At 45.7% G+C, this 16,419-nt stretch overlaps 1 protein-coding gene across 1 annotated transcript in view; it reads left to right on the forward strand.

Annotated features, from left to right (window-relative positions):
* The window catches only part of LOC137383322 (sodium/myo-inositol cotransporter 2-like), a 132,297-nt gene extending 116,173 nt beyond the window's left edge, over positions 1-16,124 (forward strand). The window contains exons 14-15 of the mRNA XM_068055994.1: positions 347-500; positions 15,919-16,124. Coding sequence (XP_067912095.1) covers positions 347-500; positions 15,919-16,124 — 360 coding nt within the window. The remainder of the gene's footprint in view (positions 1-346; positions 501-15,918) is intronic.
* The last annotated feature ends 295 nt before the right edge of the window (positions 16,125-16,419 follow it).

Genomic DNA, 16,419 nt, shown 5'->3' on the forward strand with positions numbered 1-16,419 from the left:
ATGAGTGTCTCAGTACATCAAAGTTTTGCTCTGAACTGGGGATAAGGTTTGAGTGGCTGGTAGCATTTTCATCTTGCTCTCCTAGCCTTTCTAACTCAAACTGTTTCATCTTTCTTTCCTGTTTTTCCTTCTAAAACTGCATCTCCTCTCTTTTCAACTGAATTTAAGCTAGAGCTACCTTTTCAGATTCAGATTCCAGGCTACCATATTCTGGTTCAGGGGTAAGTTTAAAATGGTTAGCTAATACATGCAATCAGGTAAAATAGGGGCTATATTATCCATTTTACCATCAGCTAGTTCCGTTTTCTGCTGATGCATGATGTTGTATCTCAATCTTCTTTCCCAGATCAATCGGTTGACCTGGTACACACGTCATGCCAGCCCGCCTCCAAAGGATTCACAAGAAGATGTTGTAGATGTTGAAGAAACATATAAGGCACAAGAAGAGGCCGCAGCAGAGCAAGCCAAAACTGAGGAAGCCGCTGACACCAGCATATCAGGTAGGCAATCCTCTGTGTTCATTTCACTGTACAGCAGAAAATACACCAAGATTATAACAAGAATGTCATTGCTAGCACGAGGGGAGTGATACGCCCCACTGCTGATTTGAATATAATTAGAGTTTCAGCCTCTCCCATGTGTGCATCTCAGTGACCACAGCGAACATGAATTATGACCCACATTTGTTTTGTATACAGTGATATCAGTCTCATCCAGAGTAGATGATCCTCTGTGAAAGTAAAAGCCTCCTGACACTTAACCTAGTTTGCTGCTTATGTACCTTGTATGCATGCCCTGTTCTTCTTAGTCTAATTCAAATAGTCTATCCACATATACAAAGTCTGGTCCCTTCAGTACTTTAAATATCTCAATCAAATCACCTGAAGTCTGCTGTTATAATTCCCGTGGAGACTACCAACAAAACAAACAAATTGAATCCCCCAACTGACCCAATTTAGGAAACAAAAACCAATCAGACAAGATCTCACTTTATAAATTTTACTTTAACACTCAACCCAAAAATAACATAAATTAAACATGAATTAACAGTTAAATCACAGTTAAGATGTATATATATATCTTAAAGGTTACACGTTAATTAGCAGATGCAGCAAAGATATTCCTTACAGATCCACTGAGCAGTCTTATCAGCAAGGGGCATCGAACAAACCCGCTGTACAACAAAATCAGGATCTTCCTCAGGTGGTTTTTCAAGTTCTGTACTCCAGGATGCAGATACAGAAGTAATAAGGTCCCGTCAATAGCGAACGATGCAATCTTCCGGTTAACGATTTGATTTTGTCACCTCTCGAACAACCTTGGCCTTGCCCACTGCTGTCCTGATAGCATGGTTCCACTGATAACTTTTCAGTCGCTGAAAACAACTGCTGTAAGCCATTTGCCAATAGTCAGCCCGACCTGTGTCAGGTTCGGGTCGGGTCAGGTCGCTTTTCCGGGTCCGGCATTCAGGCTCGGGGTGGGTCATGCCGGGTCGGACACACTCTATCACCACCTCCGGTACGTGGCTCCAATGTGACTGTACTTTTTGGACTTGAAAGGTTGTTTGGTTACAGTTTTTTTAAGCTTGTGCAGATAAGCAACAAAGTGAAAAAAGAAAGCTAGGTTAACTGATGGTTGGGTCGGGCGCGAGGAAAAATGAAAGGACTCAGGCTGGGTCGGGCTCGGGTCAGATGTAGTTCTGTCGGGCTCGGGTCGGGTTTCATTTGCAGACCTGAGCCGGCCTTTATCTGGAAGCATAAAAAGCTGCAGCTCTTAGCATGGCTCTTTAAAAAAACTAGCTTATTTTTCCATCCACTGCCGTGTCCTTCTCAACTCTCCAAAGGTCTTCTTTTTACAAAACACACAAACCTTTTCCAAAAGCCTTGTGAACAAAACCTAAGCCCCTAGTCACATGTCCTTAGGGAAAGAAAATGGTTTGTTTTTCTCAATCACAGGACTGTTTGTCTAACCTGGGTTTGACTCTCCCAGAACCTGGAAGCCCTTTAGTTTCAATTTCAAATCAGGGATTGTCTCAAAAAAATCAAACACAAGCTGTACTAGATCACATAATACTTTTCTAGAATAAATAGACCCAGCTCTCTAAGCCAAGAGTGATAACTAAGGGATTTTAAACTATGTTGTCATGCTAGTGGCCCGCTTCTGAACCTTTTCCAGGGGCTCTATATCTTCCACCAAAATTAGACACAGTATTGTAGATGAAGTCCTGTTACAAGGATATTAGAGTGCTTTTTGTTTTATATAGCCCTAGTAATACAACCTAATGTTCTATTAGATTTTACTGTAACTTTGTGGCACTGATTGTGAACCTGTAGAGACTCACGCACTATAACATCTGCTGAAAAGACTATAGGTATGGAGCCCTGGATGGTATATATATGCTTGCTGCTACCCTAGCCATTTGCCAAACACAATGTTTATCTACATTAATTGTCATCTGCCAGATACAGAGCCATTCTCCTATTGCGTTTAGATCTGATTGCAATCTTTTATCTCATCCACAAACTTTCTTAGGCCTCCACCAATGCCTTCATCCAGATCATTAATATAGATAGTAAAAAGCAACAGTCATAACACTAATTGCTATGGGCCTCCATTAGTAACCAATCTCCATGCAGAACCTAATAGTAATTAATAACAACCTTCTGCTTGAGACTGCAGTTAATTCTTTGCCCACCCTTGTATCTGTCTTCCAATAAAATTACAAAGGGATGTTAATAGATTAAGTGAATGGCAAAACTGCAGCAAATGGATTTCATTGTAGACAAGTGGAGTCATCCACTTGGATCTGAAAAGGATAGAGCAGAGTGCTTTCTAAATGGTGAAAAGCTATAAGCAGTGGATCTCCATGTACATAGATCATTACAATGCCATGAACAGGGAGAGAAAATAATCAAAAAAGGCTAATGGAATGCTGGCTTCATATCGAATGAACTAGAATGTGAGGTGGTAGTAGTTATGTCACATCTATACAAAGTCCTGGGTAGACCACACCTGGAGTATTGTTTGCAGTTCTGGAAACCACACCTTCTGAAGGATCTAATGGCCTTGGAGGGAGAGCAGTGTAGATGTACCAGAATGATACCTGACTCCAGGGTTAAGTTACAATGACAGGTTACACAACATAGGGTTGTATTCCCTGGAATTTAGAAGGGTAAAGGGTGACTTGATTGAAATTTTCAACATATTAAGGGTATTGATAGGATAGATAGAGAGAAACCATATCTGCTGGTTGGGGAGTCTAGGACTACGGGACATAGTTTAAAATTACAGCCAGACCTTTCAGGAGTGAAATTACATACAAAAGGTGCTAGAAGTTTGGAACTCTGTTTGGCAAGCTGCAGTTGATGCTAGATCAATTGTTAAATTTAAATCTGAGAGGGAGAATGAGACCAGCGAGCCACTTAAAAGAGCAGTGGGAAGGAGCAAGAGAGAGAGAAAACGAGACCAGCGGGCAGTTAAAAGAACAGCAGGAAGGAGCGAGAAAGAGAGAGCAAGCGAGAGAGCAAGACCAGCAGGCAGTTTAAAAGAGCTAGCCGGTCCAGTCCAGTCTGTGCCTCTGGAGCGGACCGACCGCGTTCTGAGAGAAATCAAAGTGTGATGACACAGGAAAACAGGTAGTTGATTGGTTGGTGAGAGTCTTTCAAAACTCAGGTAATATTAGTAATTCCAGGTTTTATTAGCAGTAGTAAGGTTTACTTATAGTAGATTGGCTGGGATTACTTCCTAGTTATTAATATGGGTAAGGTTTATTACTATTGGTGAGATTATTAATACTATTGGTAATGTTTTAGTATTGGTCGGGTGTCCTAATAGTGGTACGGTAGATTAGTATTAAGTTTATTATTAGCAGTAGTAGGATTATTATTACTATTGGTAAAGGTTAGTAGCAGGGTTTATTAGTAGCAGGGTTTAGTTGTAGTATCAAGGTTTATTATCTCATAGATAGAGGAATAGCACAGCTGCTATAACCTCTGGAGTGCGCATTCTGTGCTATATGGGAACTCCAGGATGCATCTCAGGACCTGGATAACCATATGTGCAGGAAGTGTCATCAGTTGCAGCAGCTTGAGCTTCGGGTTTTGGAACTTGAGCAGCAGCTGGCTCTGTAATTCTTGCACGTCTCTGTGATTTCCCTGCAGATCTTCTCCTCTACCTCCCTCTCACTATTTGGAAGCCTATAGAATACCCCTAGTAATGTGATCATATCCTTTTTACTCCTCAACTCTAACCAAATGGATCTGTCATTGCCCCTTCAAGGATATCCTCTCTTTCCAGCACTGCAATACCTTCCCTAATCAGGACTGCCACCCCACCTCCCTTTTTCCATCCTCAATCTTCTCTGAACACTTTATATCCTTGTATATTAAGCACCCAGTCATCACCATTTTTAAGCCACGTTTCCATTATTGCCACTACGTCATATTCCCATATTGCTATTTGTGCTTGTAGCTCACCAACCTTATTCTCCACACTTTGTGCATTTACACACATGTATTGTAATCCTGTCTTTGCATTCCTTGTAGTCTTTCTCAATCCACTCCCATCTAATACGGAATTATTCTCCTCTCTATTACTGTCTAACACGCTCACTCTGATTCCACCTAATACTTTACTATTTCCTACTCCAGTGCTATCTGTCTCTCCCAACTCTCTGTGCACCTTGGTATTCCTCTCTTGTATTATCTCCTGGTTCCCACACCTAGAACAAAGAACAGTACAGCACAGGAACAGGCCATTCGGCCCTCCAAGCCTGTGCTGATCTTGAGGCCTGCCTAAACTTAAACCTTCTGCACTTCCGGGGACCGTATCCCTCTATTCCCATCCTATTCATGTATTTGTCCAGATGCCTCTTAAACGTCATTATCGTACCTGCTTCCACCACCTCCCCCGGCAGCAAGTTCCAGGCACTCACCACCCTCTGTGTAAAGAACTTGCCTCGCACATCCCCTCTAAACTTTGCCCCTCGCACCTTAAACCTATGTCCCCGAGTAACTGACTCTTCCACCCTGGGAAAAAGCTTCTGACTATCCACTCTGTCCATGCTGCTCATAATTTTGTAAACCTCTATCATGTCACCCCTCCACCTCCGTCGTTCCAGTGAAAACAATCTGAGTTTATCCAACCTCTCCTCATAGCTAATGCCCTCCAGACCAGGCAACATCCTGGTAAACCTCCTCTGTACCCTCTCCAAAGCCTCCACGTCCTTCTGGTAGTGTGGCGACCAGAATTGCACGCAATATTCGAAGTGTGGCCGAACTAAAATTCTGTACAGCTGCAGCAAGACTTGCCAATTTTTATACTCTCTGTCCCGACCGATGAAGGCAAGCATGCCGTATGCCTTCTTGACTACCTTATCCACCTGCGTTGCCACTTTCAGTGACCTGTGGACCTGTACGCCCAGATCTCTCTGCCTGTCAATACTCCTAAGGGTTCTGCCATTTACTGTATACTTTCCACCTGCATTAGATCTTCCAAAATGCATTACCTCACATTTGTCCGGATTAAACTCCATCTGCCATTTCTCCGCCCAAGTCTCCAACCGATCTATATCCTGCTGTATCCTCTGACAATCCTCATCACTATCCGCAACTCCACCAACCTTTGTGTCTTCCGCAAACTTACTAATCAGACCAGCTACATTTTCCTCCAAATCATTTATATATACTACAAAGAGCAAAGGTCCCAGCACTGATCCCTGCGGAACACCACTAGTCACACCCCTCCATTCAGAAAAGCACCCTTCCACTGCTACCCTCTGTCTTCTATGACCGAGCCAGTTCTGTATCCATCTTGCCAGCTCACCTCTGATCCCGTGTGACTTCACCTTTTGTACCAGTCTGCCATGAGGGACCTTGTTAAAGGCTTTATTGAAGTCCATATAGATAACATCCACTGCCCTTCCTTCATTAATCATCTTTGTCACTTCCTCAAAAAACTCAATCAAATTAGTGAGACACGACCTCCCCTTCACAAAACCATGCTGCCTCTCGCTAATACATTTGTTTGCCAAGTTAGTTTAAACCCTCCCCAATAGCACTAGCAAATCGCCCTGCAAGGAGGTTTGTCCTCTGTGCAGGTGCAACCCATTCGGCCTTTACAGGTCCCACCTTCTCCAGAACTGGTCCCAGTGCCCCAGGAATCTAAAGCCCTCCCTCCTGCACCATCTTTCCAGTCACGCATTCATCTGCACCATCTTCCTATTTCAATACTCACTTGCTCTTCTTGCCAGTCCTTGGTTCCATTCTACCCTTCTAAATCCCTTCTCACTGTATTGAAATTAGCCCTCTTCTAATCTAGACGTTCTACCTTAGTTTGTTCCTTGCTACCACATCAGTACCAATGACACAGGTCAAAAGAGGGATGTGGTCCTGCAGAAAGAATTTAGTGAGCTAGGTAAGAAATTAGCAAGCAAGACCTCAAAAGTAGTAATCTTCTATCACTATCACTTTCCAGTATTCTCTGTACCCCTCTGTACAGCTGAGCCACCCGTGGTCCATGGCCATGTCTCTGACTGCACTCCCCAGATGAACCATCACTTTCTTCAATATTCAGAATTGAATACTGGTTGGAGAGTGAGATGCATTCAGCGGTTTCCTGTACTACCTGCTTGTTTCTTCTTGACTATCTGGTGGTCACCCATTCCCTCTTTGCTTGCCTAGTCTTAAGCTGCGGGGTGACCACATCTATAAACGTGCTATCCACAAAACTCTCAATCTCACGGATGCACCACAGTGATGCTAGCTGTTGCTCAAGTTCTAAAACCCAGAGCTCAAGCTGCTGCAACTGATGACACATCCTGCACATATGGTTATCTAGGATCTGAGATGCATACTGGAGTTCCCATACAGCACAGAATGTGCACTCCAGAGGTTGGAGCAGCTGTGCTATTCCTCTATCTATTAGATTTGTTGACAAGAGAGATAGAGATTATGATGAAATAAAAAAAAGGGTGTATGATGCATGCCAGGTGAACTCATCAAGTGAGAACTAGGCCATGAACAGATAAGAGTGGTGGCCACTGCTGGGACTGCAACTTAGCCGAGGACATGGAACCAGGAGTCCAGGTAAGTTTGGGCTGCCTTGCCAGGGGTAATCGGTTGGGCCCTGGAGAGGCAAGGGGTAGTTTGGGGGGAAGTGGGGGGGGGGTGCGTCTTGAGTCCTGAGGGTGGTTGGGGAAGTGGGGGCGGCCCTCAATCAGGCACCCTGTGCCCGATTGTCAGAGTCCACCCCTGGGGTGCTGAGAGGCTGCCATCTTTTATCATTCAGCCTTTCCCGGCTCCAGGTCGCCCACTTACCGCGCGTAAAATCCACGTGGAGGCTGGCAAAGGCTCTTAGGTGGCTATTAATTGTCAACTTAAGGATCTTGATTGGCCTGCGGCGGGCGGCCTGTTTTACGCCCACCCCGCCCTAGGTAAAGTGGGGCGGAGGCGGGAGTGGGTCAGGAAGGCCTCACGGAGCCTCCCGCTCCATGTTACACCACCCCTCCCCGCCACCATCTGGCTTGTTAGGGTGATGTAAAATTCCAGCCTTAGAGAGGTTTGAGTTAATTAAGGGTAGTCAGCATGGATTTGTTAAAGGCAGATCATGCTTGACGAAGCTAATTGAATTTTTTGATGAAGTAACAGAGACGGTTGATGGAATGCAGTGGATTTTGTTTATATGGTTTTTAAGAAAGCGTTTGATAAGGTACCACATAAATGGCTGGTTAAGAAAATTGACGCTTATGGCATAGGAGGGTCAGTGTCCAACTGGATAAAAAATTGGCTTAAGGACAGAAAACAATGAGTCATAGTAAATAGTTGCTTTTCAGACTGGAGGATGGTGGACAGTGGTGTTCCCCATGGGTTAGTGCAGGGACCACTGCTTCTTTGCTAAATATAAATGACTTGGATCTTGGAATACAGAGTAGAATTTCAAAATTTGCTGATTACACCAAAATTGGAGGTATGGCAAACAGTGAGGATGATATGAACCACATGCAACAGGACATAGAGAGGCTAGCAGAATGGGCAGAGAGGTGGCAGATGGAATTTAATACTGACAAGTGTGAGGTGATGCATTTTGGCAGAACAAATAAGGAGGCAATATATACTTAATGGCACAGTTCTAAAGAGTGTGCAGGAACAGAGGGACCTGGGGGTGCATGTGCATAGATCTTTGAAGGTGGCAGGGGATATTGAGAGAGTGGTTAGTAAAGCATGTGGGATCTTGGACTTCATAAATAGAGACATTGAGTACAAAAGAAGGGAAGTAATGCTGAACCTTTATAAAGCTCTGGTTAGACCCGAACTGGAGTATTGCATCCAGTCTGGTTACCACACTTCAGGAAGGATGTGAGGGTCCTTGAGAGGGTGCAGAGGAAATTTACTAGAATGGTTCCAGGGATGGAGGATTTTAGTTATAAGTTTGGGTTGGAAAAGCTGGGTTTGTTCTCTTAAGAACAAGGGAGATGCAGGGGAGATTTAATAGAAGTGCATAAGATTATGACAGGTTTAGATAAATTAGAGAAGGAAAATTTGTTCCCATTAACAAATAGTAGAAGGACTAGGGGACACAGATTGAAAGTTTTGGGCAAGAGATGCAGGGGGACTATGAGGAAGCACTTTTTTTTACGGTGTGGGTCGTAATGACCTGGAACTTGCTGACCACAGGGTGGTAGAAGCAGAGACAATCAATGACTTTGAAAGAAAGTTGGATGGCCACCAGAGAGAAATACACTTGCAGGGCTATGGGGATCGATCCAGGAGTGGGAATGACTGCATTAGCTCTGTGGAAAGCCAGCATGGACTCGATGGGCTGAATGGCCTCCTTCTGTGCCGTAAATGACTCTATGACTCTTTGATAGATTTTTGTTAATGGAAGGTATTAAGGAATTTGGGGCAAACACGGGTCTATGGAGTTCAGTCGTAGATCAGCCATGATCTCAGTGAATGGCGGACAGGTGCAAGCAGCTAAATGGCCTACTGCTCCTATGTTTTCCTATGTTTCCTATGTCACAGGGTTTTTCTTGTTTGTTAGTCTATGTTATGGCACCTTGTCAAAAGCTTTCTAAAAATCCAAGAATACTATTCAACTGAGCTATCTTCGTCCACTATCCTAGTAACTGAATGTATAAAACAGTACTTCCCGAACAGAAAGGAGGGGCAGGTTAATTAAAATTTAAGTAGATAAATTTAATTCACATTTATAGTAAAAATGGCAGCACATGAAGGGACACTGAGGTGTGGTTCCTGCAGGATGGGGGAGCTTAGAGTAGCAGATGTTAACTTGGACAAATACATCTTTGAGAAGAGTTCCTAACTGAGATTATTTAAGATCTTACAACCTGAGGTGGAGTTGGAGACAATCCAACACATCAGGGAGGGAGAGAGATTTCAGGAGAAAGAGCTTCAGAGGTTAGTCACCCCACTGAGAGAGAGGCAACTGCTAGTGGTAGAGTAAGGAGAGATGAATATACACAAAGGTCAGGGAGGGTGAGGAGGGACAGGCTTGTGCAGGAACATCCAGAACCATTCGTGAAAACATTGTCAATTGTTGTAAAAACCCATCTGGTTCACTAATGTCCTTTAGAGAAGAAAATCTGCTGTCCTGACTTGGTCTGGCCTACAGCAATGTGGTTGACTTTAACTTCCCTCTGAAATGGCCTAGCAAGCCACTCAGTTGTATCAAACCACTACAAAATCTAAGAAAAGGAATGAAACTGGACAGACCACCTGGCATCGACCTAGGCACTGCAAACCCAGCCCTGTCGAACCTGCAAAATCCTCCTTACCAACATCTGGGGGCTGGTGCCAAATTTGGGACAGCTGTCCCACAGACTAGTCAAGCAACAGCCTGACATAGTCATACTCACAGAATCATACCTTGCAGACAATGTCCCAGACATCGCTATCACCATCCCTGGGTATGTCCTACTGGCGGGACAGACCCAGCAGAGGTGGCGGAAAAGTGGTATGCAGTCGGGAGAGGGTTGCCCTGGGAGTCGTCAACATTGACTCCAGACCCCATGAACTCTCATGGCATCAGGTCAAACATGGGCAAGGAAACCTCCTGCTGTTTGCCACCTACTGCGCCCCCCCCGGCTGATGAATCAGTACTCCTCCATGTTGAACACCAATTGAAAGAAGCACTGAGGGTAGCAAGGGCACAAAATGTACACTGGGTGGGAGACTTCAATGTCCATCACCAAGAGTGGCTTGGTAGCACCACTATTGACCAAGCTGGCCGAGTCCTAAAGCACATAGCTGCTAGACTGGATGTGCGGCAGGTGGTGAGTAAATCAAAAAGAGGGAAAAACATGCTTGACCTTGTCCTCACCAATCTGCCTGCTGCTGATGCATCTGTCCATGCCAGTATTGGTAGGAGTGACCACCGCACAGTCCTTGTAGAGACAAAGTCCCACCTTCACACTGAGGGTACGCTCCATTGTGTTGTGTGGCACTACCACCGTACTAAATGGGATAATTTTGAACAGATCTAGCAACTCAAAACTGGGCATCCATGAGGCGCTGTGGGCCATCAGCACCAGCAGAATTGTATTCAACCACAATCTGTAACCTCCTGGCCCGGCATAGCCCCCACTCTAGCATTGCCATCAAGCCAGGGACTAACCCTGGTTCAATGAAGAGTGCAGGAGGGCATGCCAGGAGCATCACCAGGCATACCTAAAAATGAGGTGTCAACCTGGTGAAGTTACAAAGATGGGGCTTAGATCCCACAACCAATGGATCAGACCCAACAGATCAGTGGTGGACAATTAAACAACTGACAGGAGGAGGAGGTTCCACAAACATCCCCATCCTCAATGATTGGGGAGCCCAGCATATCAGTGCAAAAGACAAGGTTGAAGCTTTTGCATCCATCTTCAGCCAGATGTGCCGAGTGGATGACCCATCTTGGCCTCCTCTTGAGGTCCCCAGCTTAACAGTTGCCAGTTTTCACCCAATCTGATACACTCCACGTGATATCAAGAAATGGCTGAAGGCACTGGATACTGCAAAGGCTATGGGCTCTGACAACATTTTGGCAATAGTACTGAAAACTTGTGCTCCAGAACTACCTGTACCCCTAGCCAAGCTGTTCCAATACAGCTGCAACACTGACATCTACCCAGCAATGTGGACAATTGCCTGGGTATGTCCAGTCCACAAAAATCAGGACATATCCAACCCAGCCAATTACTGCCCTATCAGTCTACTCCTGGTCATCAGCAAAGTGATGGAAGGTATCGTCGACATTGCTATTAAGCAGCACTTGTTCAGCAATAACCTGCTTACTGATTCTCAGTTTGGGTTCTGCCAGGGCCACTCAGCTCCTGACCTCATTACAGCCTTAGTCCAAACATGGACAAAAAAGCTAAACTCCAGAGGGGAGGTGAGAGTGACTGCCCTTGACATCAAAGCAGAACTTGACCAAGTATGGCATCAAGGAGCTCTAGCAAAACTGGAGTCAACGGGAATCGGGGGAAAACTCTGCTGTTTGGAGTCATACCTAGCACAAAGGAAGATGGTTGTGTCTGTTGGAGGACAATCATCTCAGTCCCAGAACATTACTGCAGGAGTTCCTCAGGGTAGTGAACTAGGCCCAACCATCTTCAGCTGCTTCATCAATGACCTTTCCTCCATCATAAGGTCAGAATTGGGGATGTGTGCCGATGATTGCACAATATTCAGGACCATTGATGACTCCTCAGATACGGAAGCAGCCCGTGTCCATATGCAACAAGACCTTGACAATATTCAGGCTTGGGCTGATAAGTGGCAAGTAACATTTGTGCCACACAAGTGCCAGGCAATGACGATCATCAATAAGAGAATCTAACCATCTCCCCTTGATGTTAAATGGCATTACCATAACTGAATCCCTCACTATCAACATCCTAGGGGTCGCCATTGACCAGAAACTGAACTGGACCAGCCACATAAATACTGTGGCTACAAGAGTAGGTCAGAGCCTGGGAATTCTGCAGCAAGTAACTGACCTCCTTTCTCTGCAAAGCCTGTCCACGATCTAAAAGGCACATGTCAGGAGTGTGATGGAATACTCTGAACTTGCCTGGATGGGTGCAGCTCCAACAACACTTAAGAGGCTCGACACCATCCAGGACCAACCAGTCCACTTGATTGTCACCCCATCCACCACCTTCAACATTCACTCCCTCCACCACCAATGCACAGTGGCAGTAGTGTGTACCATCTACAAGATGCACTGCAGCAACTCACCAAGGCTCTTTTGACAGTACCTTCCAAACCTGCGACCTCTACCACCTAGAAGGACAAGGGAAAAGATGCATGAGAGCACCACTATCTGCAGGTTCCCCTCCAAGCCGCACACCATCCTGACTTGGAACTATATTGCCGTTCCTTCACTGTTGCTGGGTCAAAATGCTGGAACTCCCTTCCTGATAGCACTGCTGGTATACCTACACCTCAAGGACTGCAGCAATTCAAGAAGGCAGCTCACCACCACCTTCTCAAGGGCAATTAGGGATCGACAATAAAAAAAATTTTTTTTATTCATTCATGGCATGTGGGCGTCACTGCCCATCCCTAATTGCCCTTGAGAAGATGGTGGTGAGCTGCCTTCTTGAACCGCTGCAGTCCATTTGGGGTAGGTATACCCACAGTGCCGTTTGAAGGGAGTTCCAGGATTTTGATCCAGCGGTGGCTGGTGTGTGACTTGGGGGGGAACTTGAAGGTGGTGGTGTTCCCATGTACTTGCTGCCCTTGTCCTTCTAGTTGGTAGAGGTCGTGGGTTTGGAAGGTGCTGTCTAAGGAGCCTTGGTGCATTGCTGCAGTGCATCTTGTAGATGGTACACACTGCTGCCACTGTGCGTCAGTGGTGGAGGGAATGAACGTTTGTGGATGGGGCACCAGTCAAGCGGGCTGCTTTGTCCTGGATGGTGTCGAGCTTCTTGAGTGTTGTTGGAGCTGCACCCATCCAGGCAAGTGGCGAGTATTCCATCACACTCCTGACCTGTGCCTTGTAGATGGTGGACAGGCTTTGGGGAGTCAGGAGGTGAGCTACTCGCCGCAGGATTCCTAGCCTCTGACCTGCTCTTGTAGCCATGGCATTTATATGGCTACTCCAGTTCAGTTTCTGGTCAATGGTAGCCATTGTTGATAGCCTAGGATGTTGATAGTGGGGGATTCAGCGATGGTAATGCCATTGAATGTCAAGGGGAGATGGTTAGATTCTCTCTTGTTGGAGATGGTCATTGCCTGGCACTTGTGTGGCGTGAATGTTACTTGCCACTTATCAGCCTGGATATTGGCCAAGTCTTGCTGCATTTCGACACGGATTGCTTCAGTATCTGAGGAGTCACGAATGGTGCTGAACATCGTGCAATCATCAGCAAACATCCCCACTTCTGACCTTATGATTGAAAGAAGGTCATTGATGAAGCAGCTGAAGATGGTTGAGCCTAGGACACTACCCTGAGGAACTCCTGCAGTGATGTCCTGGAGCTGAGATGATTGACCTCGAACAACCAGAACCATCTTCCTTTGCGCTAGGTATGACTCCAGTCAGCGGAGAGTTTTCCCCCTGATTTCCATTGACCTCAGTTTTGCTAGGGCTCCTTGATGCCATACTCGGTCAAATGCTGCCTTGATGTCAAGGGCAGTCACTCTCACCTCACCTCTTGAGTTCAGCTCTTTTGTCCATGTTTGAACCAAGGCTGTAATGAGGCCAGGAGCTGAGTGGTCCTGGCGGAACCCAAACTGAGCATCACTGAGCAGGTTATTGCTAAGCAAGTGCCGCTTGATGGCACTGTTGATGGCATCTTCCATCACTTTACTGATGATTGAGAGTAGGCTGATGGGGCGGTAATTGGCTGGGTTGGACTTGTCCTGCTTTTTGAGTACAGGACATACCTGGGCAATTTTCCACATTGCAGGGTAGATGCCAGTGTTGTAGCTGTACTGGAACAGCTTGGCTAGGGGCGCGGCAAGTTCTGGAGCACAGGTCTTCAGTACTATTGCCGGAATATTATCAGGGCCCATAGCTTTTGCAGTGTCCAGTGCCTTCAGTCGTTTCTTGATATCACGCGGTGTGAATCGAATTGGCTGAAGTCTGGCATCTGTGATGCTGGGGACTTCAGGAGAAGGCCGAGATGGATCATCCACTTGGCACTTCTGGCTGAAGATTTTTCCAAATGCTTCAGCCTTATCTTTCGCACTGATGTGCTAGGCTCCCCCATCATTGAGGATAGGGATATTTGTGGAGCCACCTCCTCCAGTTAGTTGTTTAATTGTCCACCACCATTCACGGCTGGGTGTGGCAGGACTGCAGAGCTTAGATCTGATCCGTTGGTTATGGGATCGCTTAGCTCTGTCAATCGCATGCTGCTTATGCAGTTTGGCACGCAGATAGTCCTGTGTTGTAGCTTCACCAGGTTGACACCTCATTCTGAGGTATGCCTGGTGCTGCTCCTGGCATGCCCTCCTGCACTCTTCATTGAACCAGGGTTGGTCTCTTGGATTGATGGTAAGGGTAGAGTGGGGGATATGCCAGGCCATGAGGTTACAGACTGTGGTTGAGTACAATTCTGCTGCTGCTGTGGCCCACAGCGCCTCATGGATGCCCATTTTTGCATTGCTAGATCTGTTCGAAATCTATCCCATTTAGCACGGTGATAGTGCCACACAACATGATGGACGGTATCCTCAGCATGAAGGCGGGTCTTCGTCTCCACAAGGACTGTGTCGTGGTCACTCCTACCAATACAGTCATGGACAGAAGCATCTGCGGCAGGCAGATTGGTGAGGACGAGGTCAAGCATGTTTTACCCTTGTGTTGGTTCCCCCACCACCTGCCGCAGACCCAGTCTAGCAGCTATGTCCTTTAGGACTCGGCCAGCTCGGTCAGTAGTGGTGCTACCGAGCCACTCTTGGTGATGGACATTGAAGTCCCCCACCCAGAGTACATTTTGTGCCCTTGCCACCCTCAGTGCTTCCTCCAAGTGGTGTTCAACATGGAGGAGTACTGAATCATCAGCTGAGGGAGGGCAGTAGGTGGTAATCAGTAGGAGGTTACCTTGCCCATGTTTGACCTGATGCCATGAGATTTCATGGGGTCCGGAGTCGGTTGAGGACTCCCGGGCAACTCCCTCCCTACTGTATACCACTGTGCCACCACCTCTGGTGGGTCTGTCCTGCCGGTGGGACAAGACATACCCGGGGATGGTGATGGCAGTGTCTGGGGCATTGTCTAAATGCACGCATAGCCAGTGATGCCCACATCCCCTGAACGATTAAACAAAAATTACCCTGTCTAACAAGTTTGAAGAACTGATTGCTTTTGGGGAGTATCAGGATTCTGGGCAGAACCATCAAATGCATTTTATTGGTACTAAAAAGCGTGCGATGACTTAAGGTGGGGAGATTAGGAATTCAGTTAGGAATGCAATAGTTCTAATAACATGAAAAGTTGGAGTTGTAGGGGGCAGTAAGCCTGTTCTGGGAGTTTTAAACAGTAGGTCCAATTGGGAATTATAGAACCACTGAGCCACACTGAGAACACTGTGAATGCAGACTTGTCATTCCATTTAAGAAAGGAAAGTAATCAGTAATTGCAGTACAGTGTCAAAGTGAAAAGGAAAGGGTAATAATTCCCTTTCCTTGGTTAGGTTACCGAACTTCCACTGTCTTGGGAAACAGGTAGTAATTAGCGATATTGTCACCTCCTTCCTCAGGCATTTGGTGATTGCTTTTGGTGGCCTATATGGGTCGGTGGAGAAGGAAGGGAATGAGTTAGGAAGGACAGGTTAATAACATTGAAGGTAGGTGGGGAGGGTTGAAGGAGTTCGGTAAGACAAGTTTGAAACATTGATTTAAGAATCAGGACATAGATTATAGAATTCTGCAATCAATTACAATAATCCTTATTCTCTGCCAGGTAAACAGATAATAAAAACAAAAGGATTGCGCTTCTTGATGTGGTTCTGCGGGATGGAACGAAAACAAATGGATACTGATTTTAGCAAGACTGAACATATATATATCGCCTCACTGTATGAGGAGCCCCGCCTGCGCTATGTCGTCAATGCTAATTTAGTCATTTGTCTGGGTGCTACCCTCTTTCTTTACTGTTATTTTGCTTAACACAATAAAACAAGCTTATGTTTGCAGAGTGGCACTGTTAATTTTTTTCAAATTCCCCACACACCTCATTCCACGTGTTAGATTTTATCGGTAGGCTGCCCAAAGGAAAAGGTGACACTGAAGATTTTATTTCTTCAGTTATGATTGAAGGAGGCTTTATAATACTCTTTCAGTTAAGCTTAACACAGGCTCTTTCAGTTATGATGCAGTGGCTTCTTTCTCTTTATTAGCCACAAACCAAAGGTTTCAGAAGCAGTTTTCATGAAAATAGTTCTCCTTTATATAACAACAATTT

This window comes from Heterodontus francisci, chromosome 24 (genome assembly GCF_036365525.1).
Source record: "Heterodontus francisci isolate sHetFra1 chromosome 24, sHetFra1.hap1, whole genome shotgun sequence".
Lineage (NCBI taxonomy): Eukaryota > Metazoa > Chordata > Chondrichthyes > Heterodontiformes > Heterodontidae > Heterodontus > Heterodontus francisci.